The sequence below is a fragment of the Leptosomus discolor genome, chromosome 4 (genome assembly GCF_034619465.1).
Source record: "Leptosomus discolor isolate bLepDis1 chromosome 4, bLepDis1.hap2, whole genome shotgun sequence".
In the NCBI taxonomy this organism is placed as follows: Eukaryota; Metazoa; Chordata; class Aves; order Leptosomiformes; family Leptosomidae; genus Leptosomus; species Leptosomus discolor.
This window is the reverse complement of record NC_141394.1, coordinates 71,057,016-71,078,396: the sequence shown is the minus strand read 5'-3', so window position 1 is coordinate 71,078,396 and position 21,381 is coordinate 71,057,016. Positions and strand designations below refer to the sequence as shown.

At 38.5% G+C, this 21,381-nt stretch overlaps 1 protein-coding gene across 2 annotated transcripts in view; it reads right to left on the bottom strand.

Annotated features, from left to right (window-relative positions):
• SORCS2 (sortilin related VPS10 domain containing receptor 2) overlaps positions 1 to 21,381 on the bottom strand; it is a 571,536-nt gene that overhangs the window by 106,380 nt on the left and 443,775 nt on the right. For both annotated transcript variants that reach the window (XM_086463685.1, XM_086463683.1), the window contains exons 4-5: positions 7,164 to 7,328; positions 2,353 to 2,426 (exon numbers count right to left, since the gene is read on the bottom strand). In XM_086463685.1, coding sequence (XP_086319811.1) covers positions 2,353 to 2,426; positions 7,164 to 7,328 — 239 coding nt within the window. The remainder of the gene's footprint in view (positions 1 to 2,352; positions 2,427 to 7,163; positions 7,329 to 21,381) is intronic.

The window sequence follows — 21,381 nt, the reverse complement described above, 5'->3', positions numbered from 1 at the left end:
ACTGCAGGTGGGATCTCACAAGAGCGGAGTTGAGGGGGAGAACCAATTCCATCAACCTGCTGGCCATGCTTCCCTTGATGCAGCCCAGGATGCCGTTGGCTTTCTGGGCTGCGAGCGCACATTGCTAGCTCATAGTCAGGTTTTCATCCACCAGCACCCCCAAAGCCTTCTCTGCAGGGCTGCTCTCGATCCACTCATCACCCAGCCTGTACTTCTGCTGGGATTGCCTCGACTCAGGTGCAGGACCTTGCACTTGGCCTTGTTGAACTTGATGAGGTTTGCACAGGCCCACCTCTCCAGACTGTCAAGGTCCCTCTGCATGGCCTCCCTTCCCTTCAGTGTGTTGGCTGCACCACACAGCTTGGAGTCATCAGCAAACTTGCTGAGGGTGCACTCAATCCCTCTGTCCATGTCACCAGTGAAGATGTTAAACAGCACCGGTCCCAGTACCTATCCTTGAGGAACACCACTTGTCACTGGTTTCCACTTGGACATTGAGCCATTGACCATGACTCGTTGGGTGTGACCGTCCAGCCAATTCCTGATCCACTGAGTGGTCCATCCGTCAAATCCACGTCTCTCCAGTTTAGAGACAAGGATGTTGCGTGGGACAGTGTCAAATGCTTTGCACAACTCTGGGTAGATGGTATCAGTCACTATTCCCTCATCTACGAAAGCTGTAACCCTGTTGCAGAAGGCCACCAAATTCATTAGGCATGATTTTACCTTAGTGAAGGCATTTTGGCTTTCACCAATCACCTTATTTTCAATGTGCCTTAGCATAGTTTCCAGGTAGATCTGCTCCATGATCTTGCCAGGCACAGAGGTGAGACTGACCAGCCTCTAGTTCCCCGGGTCTTCCTTTCAGCAGTACAGGTTGAGACAAACTAGATTAAATCACATGGGCATTACTGCAAATCAACCACGGGCTGGTTTTCGAAAAGTGTGGACAGTAAGTAGCTTTGCAGATTGAAAAAGTCACTTGGAAGTGTGTAAATCTCCTTTGATATGTCCAGGGATAATTACATCAACAGGGCAGCAGGGCATGTTAGGTCTTGTGCTCCCAGCCCTTTCAAACAGGATTTAACCTGTTCACGTCTCCCTGCCCTGGGTCACAGCCTCTTCCCTGTCTACCTTCGACAGCAGCAGCACACATGCCAGCACACTTTTGGACTTGCCCAGTTATATTTGGGCCAGTGGTCAATGTTTCTGTAGGTACCAGAACAGCTCTGTAACCTCTATGCCAACAGCTTAAGCAGGTTGGGGTGTGGTTTGTTTTGTTTTTCCATGAGTCTGGCCAGGATAAGTATCTATTTCGAAAAGCAACTACATGAAAACAAGAAGGATCACAACATGAATGCCAAACACATCGGAAATTTTGTAACCAACCCCAAGTATATCCATTTCAATAATGGCAACACCACTAGGAAACCATAAAATATGGCTGAAAGACAGATTTGACTCCATAGACATATGGATAATTATACTTTATGCAATTGACATGGATCAGAGTCCTTCTAGAACTAAAATGAAAAGTCATTTAGAGAACCAAAGTGTCTAGGCATGTTATGACTAGTCCTGTAACAAAAAATACCAATTATTGTTAATTACACAGTTACGCACAGTCCATTCTTACACAGTGAAGTAAAATGTGAAAGGGGGAATTCTCTGGCTTTTTCAGTGGAAATCAGACAAATGTTGAGTGTGCAACAACCATTTTTAAATATAAAATAGATTAAAACACTATCAAAAGGTTAGGTTTGGTGTAAAATAAGCTATACACTTTTCAAATGAATTTGTATCAAAAAAACAGGCATTGACTTATTCTTCAAACATTTTGTCAACCTGCTTATATCACTTCTTAAACATTTTGAGATCCTGCAAAATATTTGAGCTGAAAATGAAATAATTTGATACACTTATACTTGATAGTCATATTTTTCACCGGTTTCCTTAATAGCGTAAGTTTATATATGACCCGAGTTAATAGGTCTGATTCAGCCTCTCGTAAAAAAAGGTTATAGATTTTTCTCTGAAAAAAAGACTGCTCTCCTTTCTAAAGATCAATCTCACCAGTAAAATGAAGAGCAATTTCATGGGACATCATAGCTCTCTTTAAATCTTCGGCTCCATAGATCCAGACCTATAACCCTTATATGTGCTGACACTCAATATGATCACTGGCATGAGTATGAATTCGTTAGAGCAGATGCAGCAATGCTGACATACTCAATCTGCAAAATATGCCAAGGCTCGTACCGTCCCCATCAGTACCTCTGGAAACATCTTTCTTGATCAGAATGATATACTTTTGCTGCTCATTTTTTGTTTGGAAAATAATACATTTCTTACCAAAAAATGTGATCTTTTGAAACTCGTTCCTGTAGAAGGATCCATTTTTTCCCCAAGTCAACGGATACATAAACCTACAAAAGGGAAAAAAAAAAAAAAAAAAAGAAAAATTAGATGATAGAAAACTCAAAGAGAGGTCCTATTCACTATTTAAAATGACAGAGTGCACACCAATTAAAAAAAAAACCACAAAACCCCACAACCAAAACAAACAAAAAAACCCCAAACCCAAACTAAAAAACCCGAAACAACATTATCAGGAACTCTCTACAACGTTTTTCAGAGTAATAGCCTTACATAGAGAAAATCTTTTAAAATATAATCTATAGTGGATAAAACTCAGTGACAATGTCTTCTTGTTTACTATGAAAACAATTCACAGCTCATGTTGGGTCAGATTCTTTTTTACATCAGCATGTTTACACAAGAGGGACGGCAAGAGGCCACTCTTGTTGTTGTTCTTCCCATTCATTCACCAAACGAGCACAAATGTTCCCTTTATGCTTCAAGCCTTATTTCCATCAAAAATACCTAAGCCAGGAAGTAAATGGATATAAAATTCTGCTAAAATAGGACTAAAAGTTATTAGAGAAATGCTTAAGAAATTTGATGAAGACAGATGCACTTAAGGGCTTTCTTCATGGACACCAATTTGTGACCTGTGAGAAGTGGTCACTCAGCAGAGAGGCAGATAATGGCCTGGAGGAGGAGGACTCCAGCTCTATCTTCCCTCTGAACAGTTCACCCCGCCTCTGAATAGTTCACCCCTGGTAAAAAAAACCCAAATGCTAATGATATGGATGGATATCAAGAGTGTAGATGAAAGCTGTTTTCCCCCATAATAAAGTAGGATATAGAATAGCTGTTCAAAAATCTCCCTCCTTCAGCATTTGCCTTCACAATGTGTTTCCTCTAGTTAAAATAGGACATATCTACCAGACTTCTAAAAAGACAGATTTAAAGTCCCCTGCTGTCTGCATGCATTTCTTATTTCATACCACTTACATATGATGTGCTTTCTCTTAATATCTCTTAATAGGGACAAAAAGGCAAGTAAAACTGTTCTTTGATGTGGGAATAAGTCATAAGTTCAGTTGCTGATTGTTCTACGGGAAAGTGTCTTATGAGGGATAAGTAAGGAAGGCTAGTAAGGAACGTTTTTTGGTTTAAAATGACATGTTCAATGACAAATCAAAAAATACCCTCTGATTATGTATTGGTTTACTACAGAAAACCAGCAATATTAATATGTAAAGATAAGGACTCAGGTAACTTATCTTAGCATAAACTCTATGGGTAAATTTAGTAAAATTTCATTTAGAGATAAAAAAGTATTTCCCACTTACTCTGCACTTCACAATGACTGAGCTTTGTTCCACTGCACACTCAGCTAAAGCAGGTAGACCACCATTCAGGTAAGAAAATACAATCAGGACTCAGACTGCTTCAGCATTCGCCCAGTCAATGCATAGACAGAAATGATCAGGGATCAAAAAAGGTTTTGCCCTCAGAGCTAAATGCATTAATAGTGGGGCTGCAGAGCCAGGCTCCTTATTTGCCTGCTAACTTTCTGACCTTAGTTTTATTATGTGGGTTAGGGTTTGCACCAACCAGCATATTTTACTGCATGGACCTTAGGAGCAACCTCCTGGGAGGAAGGGACGTGGCTTTGAATGGGCTAGACTGTACAGGATGAAGAACCTAAGCTTCTTACTTCTTCAAACACTTGTCACCATGGGCATTACAGAAAAGGTAACCCTTGGTTTCACCATCTTTCTAAAAGGGTGGACCCTGCTCAGCTAGTTATCTGTCTCAGCAGACTGCTATAAATCTGGAACAGATGATCATTCAATGTGCTGCCCTAACCCTGGTGTCCAAACTGCAAAGCAAGCCAAGAATTCAGAGGTTTCTGGCAAGAGGGAAAAGAGCTATTTAGGATAAGGGACAACACTGGCACATGAACAAAGGGATATAGTTTTGTCATGGATGAATTTCAGAAGAAGATGAGAGAAGATCCCTGCCATTACAACAGTGATGCCTGTGCAAGTAAGGGCCAAAAAGACCAAACCAAACTCAAACCCCCCCCACCAATCTCAGACTACGTCCCCTCACACACATTTAAGACCGAAGTCTGGGAGTTTATGAATGAACAGTTTGGCTTAGAGTAGGGGCAAGCCATTGCAATCTCATTGTAAGGGAAAGTGAAGTAGGACTAATACGGCAAATTCAAACTGAGAGGAATTTTTAACTGATGCAGTATTTTAAATAAATAAAAAATAATGTGTAACTAACTTATGCATGCATTCAACTTTTTTTAATTAAAAAGATGACACTTTTTTTTTTTTTTTAACTGGTACATATGATAAAACTACTTAAATGAGATTAGGTATGAGGTGAAAAATCTGGCTTTAGCAAACACACCTAGTAGGTTTATAATTCTATTTAGTACCACCCATATAATACATGTGTGAAATCACTCTTTATATTGAAAATGCTTTTCTCACTTTTGCCATTTTTTCATCCTTTCAGCTTCCAAATGAACAACTAAAATCTACTGCATCCCCATTAGATTTTAAAACATCTAGAAGCATTTGTATAGACTCAGTGAATAGCTGATTGTTACTCCTTATAACTGAGGTAGCTAGAAAAAAAACAAACAAACAAAAAAGAGTATAGATTTGAGGTAGTACATGGATTAATCCAACCACATGGACTGGATATGCATTCATTTATAACATCGGCTAGAGCTTTATTTAAACAAATCTAGGGTTATGAATGAAAGAACACATATTTTGCAGTATAAAATAAGGCCCAAATCAAATCAGAAGTTGTGACAAAGGCTGTGATGCTCCAGTAGACAGAGAAGCCTCGCTGATTGCTATTTATGTAGGATGTGATCCTGTATTCCTTGTATTCTCAAAAGTACCTTTGTAAGAAATCATTTGAGTAACAGGAGGTAACGAGTTTTAGATTTTGTTACATCCTGATACTACTGTCTTTCAGTGAAGGTAAAGTTACTTAAAAATCTAGAGTATACCATCTCCTCAGGCCAAATTCAGATCAACACTGTCTCTCAAGACCATTGATTTTAGCACAGTGACCTTGGCTTATGTCAAGTTGCAATTTTGATTTTCAATTCCTCCTTTGCCAACATCACTTCATCTTCCTCTCCCTTCTAGGCCAAATAAATCAGATCTTTTAAAAAATGTAAGCAGGTTACTGACTCAGTCGTAGTCAAAGGCATCCTTCATTCCCACGCATCTTACGTAAAGATGTAGGACTTGTCCAGTAAGTCTTTATGGTTGACTCCTTTTAGTGTCATAATGGAAGCCTGAGAAAAGTCCATCAGATTACTTAACCCTTCCTGCTACTCCTGCAGAGTTATTCTTTACCAAATATTTTGTAGGTTTTTTGTGCAGTCACATTTCAAGTGTGGCAAATAATAGCATCACTCCTTTTGGAAGATTACCCAAGTATAAAATGCCTGAAAATCTCCCTATCATACATAATTCATCAAAACACAAAGCAAATGCTTCACTTTGTGCTTCTGCCTCATCCTCTCTCTCCTGGCAAATATTTCTACCCACTTGTTGTGATCTTGTAAACTTCTTTAACACACTTCTTCAGACTACTACAGTTCAAGTTTCTGCCATTCTGTAAGTATACAGAATTCAGGAATCATATCTATCATCAGAAACAAAAGTCAAACCGAGAAAAGAGGTTTTCATAATATAGGCTTTTTATAAGTTCAGGCTTCCCTGAAGTATTTTCTTTACATAACATGCATTCAACATATTTGTAATTGTGTTAGGATTTCAAATTGAAGCTGCTAAGTAAAATATTTAATGTAACTTGTGACTGAGTGTGCTTTGCTGTTTTTTATTCTAGTTCTATCCTTATTTGCAACTGCCTGTAAACATGAATTGTTTCAGGATCAGCTACTAACTTATATATCTCAGAAAATATCCCAAAGGACAACTTGATATAACATCACTGAAGTCAGTGCAGTATTTGGCTGCAGCATGAGCAACTTTCTCTGACTAATCTCACCACCTAAACATACACCTTCTGTGAAGTCTGACAGCGATTAAAACAGACTAGAGTTTACTAACTTCAGTTTAAAACAGGAGTAACAATGGAGGTGAGTCAAGACCACTACCAGGACCAGAATCATAGTTTTGGCTGTGTGAAAAAGAGATTAACTACAAAGCTAGAGACTGTGTGAGCACTCATCAGTGCTTAGCGTAACCCATCCAGAAAAATAATTTAAGCACAAGAAATCTGAAGGATTTACAGATATGATACAACTCCTGAATCTGAAAGTGGTATAAATACCTCATAAGAGAGAGAATTATTCTACACTTCTACAGATTCACTGATTCCACAAATCCTCTTCTGCTGTACAGTTTATTTTATATTACTTTATTTTACACTCCACGAATGGCCTTTGGAGGCACTATTTCAGCTTCATTAACCTTCTACTACGCTATAAATTACAGAGCAATTGCTTATGGTCACTTTCTAGGGATGAGCACATTTCAGAGGTACGACTTAACTACATCATGAAGGAGGATAAATACTAACAATATCCATATCAACTGAATATGCCAGGATTGAATTTACCATAAAAACCCAGATTTGGACATGAAGACAATAAACATTTAAATAAACCATAAAACCAGAATATGATTCCCTTCTGGGCAACTGATATTTAATACAACCCTAGACTAATCAGAATATCAGAATTGTTTTATATCTCCTTAACAAAGCAATTCCTAAATTTCAAAAAATGCAGTATCTTCAAGCTTTACCTTGCCTTCCTTCGTGTAAGCAAGTACTTTATCTTCTTCTTTTGGGTGAAAAAGGAGAGTTTCCACAAAGAAAGTAATGGGTTGTTTCTGGAAAGTAGCTCCTTCATCCGTGCTTATGAAAAGGCTTTGGTCACGGTCATTATGGGAAGAACTTACAAGAATTATCTAAAAGACAAAAAAGACAACATATATTCAGAAGCCTGTTCATAACAGACAACACAGGCTTACTCTTCTTGTGTGTCACATTTTGTACACACCTTACCTATCAAAATTCTGTGGACAAGGAACTCCAAAGCATCTAAGAGATAAGGACTGCAAGAACCTATTAATCTTCCCTGATGAAATCTGTGAATGTTAAATTCTATAACTTCAATTTGGTGTCATTTGTAAGTGATCATGCTCCTCATCTTTACTCAAAATGACTGCCTTAGATCGTGGTCCTTGTGCACTGTTCATGAGGCCACATGAGAAAATCTCCAGACTAACCAAAAAAGAATACAAGTAATGACTCATTTTAACATGTCCATATAAATACACCACTTTTCCTAGTGAGGCTGCCTTTATAAATACTAAATGTAAAAATAATCACTGCTATAGTTATATCAGAGGAATGACCCCGGAGAAAGAACTAGTTTACAACCTCTCTCCATTGCTTCACCATTCTCCTCCTGCTGACACATTTTGTATAAAAAGGCAATTCACTTTGATGCAGAAAAATATGCCAATCAAGTATTTGCATTTCCATCTCAGCTCCAAATAATACCTTGACTCAAACACAGTAATAGCTTGAGCTGTCTCCTTGTGTGAACTTCATGTCAGGCTTTCAGCAACAGACAAATTCTCCCCACATAATTTAATCAGAATTTCACTCTTTTCAACTTCACCTTTTGCAGTTGGACAGCGTGTTACAGTGTGGCTCTAAAAATGCCAATGTGAGAATCCATTTTTTTTATTGTTTTTCCAGATCAAACAGGCCCAGTTTGCATTCAAAAAGTGCCTTTATCAACTGACACAAACAAAACATGGATTTTCAAAGCCCTGCTGGGCTCTATTTGGCTTACACTTCAAAAACTTAATTAAAAAAAAAAAGTCCTGAATTCAAAATTCAGCAAATGATGCAGAAGACACCACAGAATACTGATCCCTGTGATACAGTGAATGTAAATTGCTTACAGAGACAAATGGCCAAGAGTTTTGCAAACAGAATTACAATAATGTGAATACAGAGAAGGAAATATATTAGATAAAACAGCACAATTTTTATGCACTCTTTTAAAGTTAAAATTTGAAATTTCTAATAAATTACAGAGATATGACAGCTGGACTGAGCTTTTACTGTAATTGGTCTTGTGGGAAAAACTATAAATACAACATTTGTAGATGCTCTAATTTGACAGATTACTTAAGCATGTGCACTTGTACTTGAAGCACATACACCGTTGCACTAATTCTGTGTATCTTTCATATACCTAAAATGGGGCACAAATGGAAGTATATCGTTGAACAAGAGAGAGAACTGCAAATACTTCAGGGTCCGTGGCCCACCACCAAAACCCCATACTAAAGCACATACTAAGCCAAATCTGCTTCTCTCAGCTATGTGACTAGGTCAGTAAGAACAGCAAGATAATAGCCTGTAACCTTGCTACTAACCTTGTATTTATTTAATGATATACTTCATGCAAGAGTGGGAAACTATCATTTTTATTGGAAAGCCTCTATAAATGACACCTTCACAAATGCCATCTCTTTCCTACTATATCCAATGGCTTCCTGTCTCTTGACAAACTCTTCCAACAGTAGCTGTTTAATTTATTACTATATACTATATAGTACCTTTAATTTATTACTATATACTATATACTCCAAGTCTGCTGCTGGTGGCCAGGATACAGCATTCAAATATTCTTGTAACACACTCATTTGGCAGGTTTTTTGCACAGGGCATAGCATCAACCCAAAATTGAATGTCGCTGTCATGTGACTGCACTTAAAGAGTCACGGTCAATGGTTTGAGGTCTGAGTGGAGAGCAGCGACGAGTGGTGTTCCTCAGGGGCTGGTATTGGTTCCTGACCAGATCACAGAAAGATGGACCCTCTCCTGTGCTAAAACACAAGCAAGGCTGTATTCCTGATGAAGCTTGTGTCCAGGCACATCCTTGCATTTTAATGCATGCACAAGGCTGGTCCTGAGACCCATGCTTGGCTTGCAGCGTGTACAAGTCCTTCCATGCTGTATCACTAGAAGTAGTACAGTAACAATTCCATATAGAAAGCATAATACCTTCGGACACAGTCTTCTAGTCCAAATAACACTTTCTGTAAACACAGTTATCTTCATTCTCTCCTGTTAATGTATTTAAAAACGTATACAACCAAGACAACAAATTAGTATGGCATAGACTCCAGAAAAGGCATGAACTGCCCATGTACAGAACGGTAGTCTCTGGACTATAGCGCTATTGTCTTGCATTCTTATTCTGGCACAATAAATCTTACATTTCAAAAAAAATCTAAACTATTAGCTTCAAAATAATAAAGGAATGAGGTTTACAAATTGGGAGTAGTTTTCGCTATTAATAAGCCTTGAGTATAGGCACGTGTGTCACAATGAGAACTCAAAAGCAGCTTGCAGAGAACATCATTCTTGAAACTGAAGTCATAAAAAAAATGCTAGCTATAATGAAATGCAAGCACACTGTTATATCTGCTAACCATGTCCTTCAAAAATATTATATATCTTTCGGGTTAAAACTATCAAGAAAAAATAGCCTAAAGATTGTAGACATCTAAGCATATATGGTAGAGTCCCTAACTATACTTTTGGTTACACACACATTATAACTCATTTAATGAAATATTTTTCAATTTCACTCAGTGTTCTGATTTATATTTCAATAGTTTAAACTGATCATTATGTGCCAGGCATACAGATTTGCTTCCCACAGCTAACACACGGGGTGCTCAGGCTTGCCTGCTGGCTAACACTACTTATTGAGGAAAATATTCCAGAGTGAATATTGTACCTACATTAAATGCTTTCCATAACAAGTTTTATTTACTTTGTAAGTGGAACAAATAGAAAAACTTTCCTGCTAGCAACTGATGACGGGATGCAACTGGGACATACTATCTGGAGAGCCAACTAACAGTGATTGCTGAGCGGTTTAAGTCAAAATAAACAACTACTTGCTTGAATAATTGTGTATCCAAATACCGGAACAGATTTTAATCCCATCTAAATTTCACTTAAGCTCCTTTTAAACAACTTTTTACAGAGCATTTCTCCCTCCTGTGAGACTCCCCTAATGTTTTTTCAGTAAATTGTAACTTTATATTAGGCTGTTTATCCCTGACCTCACTTCTTAATCTCCCATCAGTTAAATAAACCACAAAAACACGTGTGTAGACATTCAGATCAGTTGTAAATCTACAAATTCCAATAGTTAAGCAGAGGTAAAAGAATATTTCAAAGACATAAACTATCCTATGGTTTGTAACAAAAATGAGTAAAAATAAGATATGTTAGAGAACAACAGGGAGGAAAGTAAAAAAGATTTCTAATAAAAGTGACAAATACTATACCGTGCCAACATATGAATTAAAGCATTCCAAAAATAAAGAAAAGCTATGCTTTCCCTCATTTCAGGAAAAGTTAGTGAGGCAGGAGGTAATATAAAAGCCAAACAAATCTGAAAATAACATAATTAAACCCTTTTATTTGATCTCTCTTTCAGGACTGATTGACCAATGTGCATGTCTAACCATTCCCTCTGCTGACCGGAATCACAATCTGAGCCCCAAAGGATAAAAAGACTCTGACAGCTTAGGCCACAGTAGCTTGCGTACCATACGTCTTCTTCCGCTGTTACCATGAAGACTTGGAATAATCATAGTGATTACTAGGGAGTCTTAACTGCAGATCTGGCAGCAATTCAAAGCTATGCTGTAATTTCAAGTGGCAATAAACACAGGATATTAACATGCATCATTTGCACTGTGTCTGAAATATAACCCCCCTCCCCTCAGTTTAGGTCAAATCAAAATGTAAACTCAAGATAAATTTGATCTTAATCAGCACTTTCTCTAAAACAAGGCAATCTTCTAACATATTACAATTGTGCTGTCTCTTTCAGCTTTAGCAACTGATCCTAATTTTAATGTTAGCTTTTATTTTGCTTTCCAATTCTCTAGTATTAAGAAGGGAAGAAAAAAAAAAAAAGGTCAAAATGTTCATCATGAAGAAATTTCTAGACTCACATCTGACTTGCCACAGGAGATTTCTGCAATAAGTGGTGAGAGAGACGAGACACACTATTTTCTAATTCTATAATCCTGCATATGGTCAGAAATCAAGACACCTCATATTCCTCAGCACTCTAAACTGTCCTTGAAGGAAGAAACCTCCTTTGGGCTGAGTAAGAAATCAAAACACAGAAACTTTTCATTTAACACACAGCAGCCATGCAATGAGAGGCCAGGCATGCCCAGGAACCACCTACACCTCTTCAGTCATCTCCAGTAGACTGAGCTCCCACGGGGCATACAGGATTTGACTATGGGGATTCAATCCTAAAGAGTGCTGGCCTCACTCCTGCAAAAAGCTTAATGATGCCAACTTATGAGCCATCCTCACTAAGATTAAATAACTTCCATTAAGAACATGTAATGTTAATGCCTAGATGAAGGTTCTTAGCTAAACTGGAGACAAGGCTGCAGGGCACAGGGCAGCATCAAACTCCTAGTGATACCATCACATAAGTCTGTGTACCCACATGCATTTTGAAGATAAATATTCTTTGTGGCAGTACTGCCAATCTCGGGGCAGTATTCATAGAGCTTCACAGCACTGCAGTCACACCCTCAACATTTTTCAGATTAAGTAACTCATCTATTTTTCTTGGGTTTACAATTTACATAATTTATGTGTTATTAGATATGCTTGGCTGATACAGAAATTAGTCTAGCTCCTGGTTCCAATTGTAAATAAGATGTTGCTTTTCAGATGGCATTCATAAAACACACAAAGTGGACTGCCAAGGGTTATGATTTTTATTTTGGATGGTAGGAAAGACCTGATAACTCAAGAGTGGGAAAGCTGCAGAGTGAAATATAGTTCCTTTACTCTCATAGTGATAAAAACAATATCTAAAGCATCAACCCAGGGCAATTCAAAGCAGAGAGTAAAGTAAAATGCCTTCCAGATAGCAGTTTAATCTTGTATGTTTTCCCTGGAAGTTGCACCCAAAATCACTCCTCACGAATGTTAGTTATCAATGAATCTAATCACTAATGAACCACTAAAAATTAACAAGAGCTAGAAAAATCAGCTTATATGTGCAACTCAGTTGCATAAATGCAAGTTGATGGAATACATATATACATGAATGTACATACATCCCAGAACAGTATATTACTTTTCACAGTAAGCATTCACAGCTTCCTCTAGAATTTGCATTTACTTTCTTTTGAAGAGCGCTTTCAAGCTGTCACACAGATGCATTTCAAAATACCAACTAGTCTCTATGAGAACTGCCATATGGGAAGGGAAGGTGAGAACATTAAGGATGTGTCCCAAGAAAATTCCCACTGCACTGATCACATAATCTCAGGACACAATCAGAGGCTATCTGAAGAATCCTGGTGGAGCTAATGGAAAGCATGTGTTACAGTTTGACATCTCCTGTGCTGTAGTCAGCTCATTAATAATTTGGAATATCACAACTGAAGCTGTAGCATTATTTATCTATTAGGCACTTTAGGATGTGGAGTGAATATTAAGAGGTTAGAATCCTAAAATGAGCTGGGCACCAACTGGAACAGTTGGTAACACATGAGACATGCTGAAGAGGGAATGAACATCAGTTAGCACCTTAACAGAAAAACGTGCTCAGAGCAACTGGAAAGAGAACAACTGGCTCACACTGCAACTAGGCAAGCATGAAATGATACAATCTGATTGTAAAAGGAAATAGCATAGTTGGCTTTTCTCTAGGGCATTCAATATAGTGGAAGCAAGTTTAAGGGTGGTTATATCATACCATAATAATGAATGCCCACAGAGGCACAGTGACAAAAGTTATGACGGATGTTGATGTCCAGCCTGAAAATCCTGCCCTGCTGCACTTTTTGGCAACCTATATATATCTAAATTTGCCAGATCTCTAAAACCGAACACCTCAAGGATGCTGACGATGCCAGCTCTCTAGCTGATACCAATTACAGCTCAATTCTTCAGTTGTTTTTTTTAGAGAAGTTTCAGGTAGGATAAGCAAGCTGAACATTACTTCCTCCACCATGGGAACAAATCTCATTTATCTACAACCTGCTGGAACCAAAAAATTATTACCACTTGACCAGCATGGCAGGCCAAATTTTCACAAGGAATGTTCAGTTCAAAAACATTTCAGAGTGGTAACTTGTGCCTCCAGCCCAAGAATTCTAAAACCTGGCCCGTATTCCTGCAATACACTGAGAGAGGTGTGAATATGCCAAAGGTCACAGCAGAAGGAAACAGTACTCAAATCTTCATAGACAGTCCTTTCTTTAATAGATAATTTTTCTAGTGTAATTTGAACCTATCTTGCAGAGCTGATATACATTGTTCATCTTCTGCAAAATACATTGGTACTGTTATGAGCAAGTAGTTAATCAATAAGGAATAGCTTTAATATATCCAGTGGTTCTCTTGGCACAGGCTGAACTCGCACCGAAAGGAACAGAAGGATTATTAGGTACCTGAGGTTGACATAAAGCAACCTAATACTATCTGTTATGGATCCTACTTTTTTGCCTCTGTTTAAAGAGAAAACAGAAGAGTCCTGTGGTCCTCCTGCAATGACTACTGTTAGCCTGGCCTTTGCTAATTCTTCAGCAAAAGTGATCATTTAATGTACCCTTTGTACAGTTCCGACATCTAAAAAGAGCAAAACTTAACATTGAGACATTTTGTGGGATGATCATCATATTGATATCTTTACATACTCAAATGGCTTTATTTAAAACTATGCACTTCAGTATACCAGGAACCAAATCAGATAGTCTTTCCCAGTATGCCCTAAATCAGTAGTTTGAAAAGGGAACAGCACTGGGGGAGGCATAGTGCCAATTCTTGTCACAGCAGGGGAATGTTCCCTAACCAGGTTTTATATTGCCCATAAAATACGGACACTTTTCGTGTCTTGGAGAAAAAAAAGGGAGTTGGATTGCACAGCAGAAATGGGCAAGTTTCACTCTTTCCTGCCAACATCTCCACAAACATTAGTATTTCCCAGACAGAAGAGGCACACACTGATCTTTTTCACTTGGGCATTCACAGACTAATCTAATTCAAGAAGTTATTTTGCAGACCTCCAATAAATTTGTGAATATTTTCTGCCTGAAGACATCACAGAGCAAAAATATAAAACAATGCTTCCCAAAGAGGATAATGATGCATAACAACTGACTGCATATGTGTGTTGATCTAACTTAATGAAGAAACAGCTCAAACAGTTCTTATCCACTAGCCATTAATTTGTCAGCAGCAAAAACTGCACTAAGCTCAAAGAGAAATTACATGGATGGTAACTAGTGGACAGGGAGAAAAAAATGCAGTAAAGGCAGGCAGTTGTGGTGGTTAAAAATACCAGTCCTACAGGATTGATCAGGGCCTTGTTGTCTTGTGTAATAAGGTAAACACTCATCTGCCTTAAAAATATCACAGGTGTGCCTTTTAGTCTTTTCTTATGAAACTCAGTTCTATTATAAGGCTGCACAAGAATTTTCTGGCTAAACTGGAAAAGGAAGCTCTCAAAACATTACTCTGGAGAATCTCACTTTGCACAAATTGACTCCTCCAATCAATCCTAAATACTCAACAGGTTCCTGGTGTTCTCGCAGCCAAAGGCCTTCCCATAATGTTCCCAAGATATCCCTAATGCCAGCTGAGGCATCAACTTCAAGCACCTCTATTCCTGTCTCTCCCAGTTCTATAGAACACTTCTTACGGACTTCAATGTACTTAATGACTCTGTTACAAATCACAAAGAATAAGTAGCATTTGTCAGACTTTGAGATGTGTGTGTTTATGCGTGAGTGTACCTGTGTGCACATATACATCTGCAATTACACAGAGGTTCATGCAACCAGATGGGCTACATCCAAAGTTGCTGAAGCAGCTGGCTGAAATCACTGAGAGCTTTGAAAGGCTCTAGTGACTGGGAGGGGTTCCTGAAGACTAGAACTCAACAAAAATCATGCCCATCTTAGCATCACCTACAAAGTCTCTCAGATGTGTCTCACATTGTATTTTGAACTTGTCTGTCCCCATATCTAAAGGGGTAGCTGGCACGATGACATGAGTTGTTGAAGTCCTTACCCTTCAGGAAGCACTTGCTTCCTTTTGAGAACTATACGTGCTTTCCTTAATGGAGGTCTGGATATAGTTAAAAATTGAACAGCTCTTCTCTCCTAGACCACAAGGGAAAATACAAACCTGGGGAAAAAAGTGGCGTTGAGCAAGTCTTACATATGAAAGGCACAACTGATCATGTGGTTTTGAAGGTGAAAATGGAAGGGGGAGAAGAAAGGGAGGCAGAGCAGCAGAAGCAAGTGCTGGAAAAACAGTAATTATTTTTCACTTGAATTTGGCCTATCTCCATTATGTAGGCTACAAAACTTAATTATAAAAGCTCTTGCTATTGAAATATTTCCCCTTATCTTTGATATCCTGTCCAAATGGACTGGAAAAAAGCCCTTGAAAAGCAGAAAGGAAATGTCTTTTAAAGTAATTTTTGGTCCCATTAGGGTAGATCTCATTAATAGAAAAAGGACTTCACTGAAGAATAGAGCTTTTATATTCAGAAGCATACAGTACTGCTGTGCCTGATTCTAGAAGCACTGTAGATAATAAACCTTTCTCCAACAGGGCTTAGATTTTTGCAGTTGTAAAGCACCCATTTTATATTGAGGCAGGATTTTAGTAAATGCACAGGGTTGGCACTCATCACGCTAGTTTTCTCCAGTTGTACTCGGGATGGGTGTTGATTGGAGCTTTTGAAAGAGGATGTATAAAACATTTTTTTCTATTGAAAAGCATTGTTTTGCCATAACTGAAATGTATTGCTGAAAACTTAGGTCAGAAGATTTACCAGCATGATTCCTAAGGCCCATGAGGGAATTAGGGGGAGAAGGTATTCCTCCTGGGGCTGTTCCACCTTATGCACAGAGATAGAAAATATTTGTTGGGACAGAGACACTGACTTTGTGGATCAGCTGTTAGGGCTCTTGCATGTGTCCTTGCAGGAACAAGTCTTGGTATCTTCCCAGTTGAATGCTGTGATTACTAAACGTTTGGCAATTCTGTACATATTCTCATATATATGAGAGAGAAAATGCTGCACATCATCAAAATCAAGACAGAAATAGAAACAATGTTCTTTTGCTCATTTGCTAGACTGGTAAAATTTAGGTGCACGGGTTATTTTTTTTATGTTTGTTCCCAAGCACTTTATTTTAGCTCTTTTTTCAGTACATTTTAATGAAAAGTTGAACACTGAACAGGAAAATAAATTAAATTAATGCACAAACATTTCTACTAATCCCTCTTCTCTGACTTTTACTAACATTTAATCCTCATGAAAAGTTTGTACTTAATCCAGAGGATTTTATTTTTTTTTAAACATAATATTTTACAGAAAATGAGAAGGTGGATCATGGCAGTGTGTTTCCAGACACAGAAGGGAGATAGGAATATTTCAGGAGCTTTCTCTCTTGGCAAGACTACTGCTAGAGATTCAGCTATGAACTATGGCTGATACTGAAAAAGAAAATCCAGGTGATACCATTATTTTTCCTTCTAAGACAGACAGCTACACAGAGCTCTAAAAACAGACTGAGTTTAGTCTTGGGGTACCAATTCTGTTCTCAGTCAGCAAGAACTTTGCAAACTGACCATTCTGCAGACCCTGGACCTGACTCCATCTAAAGCAGAATCATTGGTCTTACCACGACGTTGGCGCTTACAAGATTTTGCAATATTCTTGAGGCTGTAACATGAATGTCTTATGAGACTTTATATATACACCACATATATCTCTACATTTCACATCAATACCAACAAGATACGAATAAAAATATGTATGTGCTTACAGGTGGTATTAAAAGGGAACCGGTGGAACCACAAGAAGATATATGAGCAGGAACAACTGCATTTCAACAAAGAAAGGAGAGAAAAAAACCTCTCTGCCTTTCTCCTCAAAATCTCCATATTGTTCATATTCTGATTTCATTAGCAGAACGTACCACACACCATATAAGCCACTGGATTGTCTTAAGCGTATTGGAAGCAAATATGGGGCTACTGGAAGCAGGCCTAAAATTAATTCCAGGAGTAAATAAAAAAGGAACTCCTCCCTTTTACACATCACACCCCCCACCTCCAATACTGTCAATGAAATAAGTATTAATCACGAAAAAATGTTCTTATTAATACCAGGAGCTGTTCTTATGAAAAAAAAAAAAAAACAAATCAAAACATAACAAACAACAAAAATGCTCAACAAATAAAACCCCAAACAAACCTATTGCAATGTAACTTCAAACTTTCAGTTTAAAGTACTATCCACTTGCAATGACTGAACAATAAATTTCATCTCTTTACATTAAGACCACACTATACTCATGCTTCCAGTGGTCTTGGTATCTTAGAGTTAACTTTCCTGAGGGAAGAAGGCCTTACTGCTCTGGAGCCAATTTCTAATCTCAGCTGTGCATGTTTTTAATTAAATCTATTGGTCAACTGGCATGCACATACACAGCAAACAGAACACAGACCTGTATGTCTTCAGATATGAACAGGCAGTCTGAAATAACCTGGGTTAGACAGAAGGATAAAAACAATTCATCTCAGTTGGTAACCAGGTATAGTTCTGGGGGATGCAGTTCCAGTGTTTAAAAGACCCAGACGGACACTGCCCAGGTGTTGCATCAGAACAAAGCTCTTTGACTTGGAAGCTGCATGTTTTTACAGTTTTTCCTTTTCTTTCTTTCTTTCCTTTCAAAGGAACATATTATTCCTAGGTAAGAACTTCAGCTCATCTCACTGTTCTTCCTTCTCCTTTTGCCTATGCTCCTCAGATCATCTGTTGTGCTAAGGCACGGGCTATGTGGCTACCTAGAGTTATTTGTCCAGCGTAACTCCTAGAATGCCGAAGAGAAGGGAACAACACAAAGCTATAGGTAGGAAGGGGCTTCTGGAGGTCATCTAAATCCAACCTATTCCTCCAAGCAAGGCCAAGCAGAGCACATAGTTCAGGACCATGACACACATTTCCCCCCCCCTCCATCCTGACTATCTCTAAGGATGGAGATCCCACAGTCTGGATGGCCTATGTCAGTGTTCAACCACCATCATCATAAAAATTTGTTTCCTTGTAAGCCATTTGAATTCCCTGTGTTCCAGCTGCTGTCATTGGCTCCACCTCTAGTCCACACTGCTGAGAAGAGTCTAACTCCAGCTCCATGCACAGCTGGTTTTAGACAGAAATAGGATCACCCATGAGTCTTGTTAACGCTGAACAAGCCCAGCTCCCTCAGCCTCTCCTTGTGTCTCTTGTGCTCCAGCCTGGATCCAGCTGCCCCTCCACTAGGCTCCCTACAGTATGTCAAAGCCTTTTTTGTCCTGAGGAGCCTCAAACTGGAGGACCTATTCCAGATGCAGTCTCAAAATTCCTAAATAGAAGGGAAGGATCACTTCCCTTGACCTGCTTGCTACACTCTTTCTAGAGTATGTGCTTGGGGTTTTTTGCTGCAAAGGCACATTCCTCTGTCCATGGGAGTTCCACAAGGAACCCCAGATCTCTCTTGCAAAGCTGCTTTCTATCCAGTCAGCCCCATTCCTACAGTTGCTGGCATAATTCCATCCCAGACAGAGGATTTTTTTTTTTTTTGTATTTGCCTTTGTTGATCTTCACATTTCCTATCAGCTCGTTTCTTCAGCCTGCACAGACTCTGAAAGTACCATCCTTAAAATATTTGTAGGTCGAGGCACCTAACAACTGCTGCTATCTCAACAATGACCACCTCACTGTCCCCTACAAATGCTGCTACCTGTACAACCCACAGCGAAGGGCAAATACTGAAGCTGGGAAGACTAGATTGCCCTCTGTATTTTTCAGAGGTTTCTATCTATCTTGTTGGAGAAAGCTAGATGCCTAGGTAAAGTGAGTTTGATTGCCTCAAGGAGTCCAAGCCGCTAACATTTTGATAAGGCAGGATCTCAGATTCCTAAGTTAGAAGGATGAGATTCCACCCTTGATTTTCTAGCATCAGTTATAATTAGGTAAGTTTAATTGCTCATCTGTGTTCTATAATACATTCAAATTACCTTTTCTGGTCCTCACATTGTCTCAAAAATTTGATTTTTGTTCTTTTTATTTTTTTTCCTGTTGGTATTAGCCCTGCAAACAACAAAGTGTAGGTCCTTATGTTGATAAAATCCTTTCCAGTATAAATTTCTAGGACACCTTGTCCTTCACTTTTTATGTTTTAATCCATTGCAGCCCTGGACCATAGCTAGCCACTGATAAAAAGCATAGGAAGACTTATGGTCCTTTATATCAATTGTATTTGAGGTAATGCTCCTAAAAACTTGTAAGCACCATCAAATTCACTGTATTACAAAACAATTAACTGAGTGTAGGCTGGGTGGTGTGAGTTAACCATAAAGGATGAGACAGAAAAAAAAGAAACACTACAAGATATGAAGAGCCTCTTTCACATAATTAAAAGTTAATTAAAAATTCTCAGTACAATCTATATCCAGAAAAAATGGCCTTTTGTCATTTCTGCAAGTGAGTTCCCTGAAAGAAGCACTCATCTGAGACTGCAGCCCATTCCAGAAAAGTAAACAGAAATCACACAATAATCAACAGCCTGTCCCAGGTGGCATACTAATTTACTAACAGTTCTTGATAATTTATTGCAAGTTAAATGTTCAGTGACAGGCAGGGGGAAAAAAAAAAAACAAAAAGGGAAAAAAAAGTGGGTTATTTACTCTCCTGCCTGACAGTGTCTTACAGTCAAATCTACCTCCCTTCATCAGCTTGCTCCTAGGCATTTCTTTGAGAGAATTAATAAGCAGACAAGAAAAAGTTTGTAGAGGATTAGGCTCTAACTCATTTATTGCCACTGAAAAGAAAAGGGCCTATGAGACTTAAAAGATATCAAAGATGCTACGTATATAAAAAAACCCCACCAAACCCACAAAAAAACCAAAAGCAAGTAAAAAAAATAAGCCTCCTTCAAGAAGAAAGATTGCCTAGGTGGATGGCTAGTCTTCCCAAAATGCCTCCAAACAGACCTCTGTGGCCTGTGAAATAATTTGTCTTTAATAACTAAACAATATTGCATGTTTATACAGAACCAAAAGGATACTAAATCAAAATGTTTCAGAAAGTAATAATCAAAATTTCTGTGAGTTTTAGCTGTATAAATCAAGGTGGTGATCGGGGATGCAGAAATAATACTCAAGTTAGGGTTCATAAACAAAGTAGCAAGAGGATCCCACCATCTAAAATGCAGTCAGCATGCCAAGAGTCCAAGCTAAGTTTTCAAATGGCTTCAGCACATCCAGTTCTCTGTCAGCCTGATTACAAGTTGCCCAGGGCAAGACTGTTTCTCCACTTCACATCTGGACACTGCCAAGCTCAATCATACCTTTGCCTGTAGATGCTACCATTAAAAAAGTAAATAAATACAGCTGAAAAAAACAGACTGGTTGCACTGAGTGTTGAGAGCTGCCAAGTGTTTTTTGAAGTCAATTCTATTTTTTTAACCCCTAAATGAGAACTTGGCAACTTTTAAAGACACATCAAATATTTATGGCAAATTAATTCAAATGAGCTATACACTGCCCTCATTTCCACCATCACACACAGAAAGCAGGTCCATTAATTTCATTCACTGTACTACTGCTGATACACTAGTGGCGTGACCTGCAATCTGCTCAGCATCAGAAATTCCCAGTTGTATCATGTTCTTTCATGCTTTCCACAATTTTCAGATATTTTAAATCTATGCCTACAGAGAAGCCCAAGTCTGCTTAGCCTCCTATTCCGAGTATCTTTTCCAAGGTTTATCACTAGGACGAGTTTTCAGTATCCTGGAGCTACTAATGTGACTTTGCAAACAGCCATGGCAGGGGGTATTAATGAAAGGTTAGATGTAATTCTGGCCA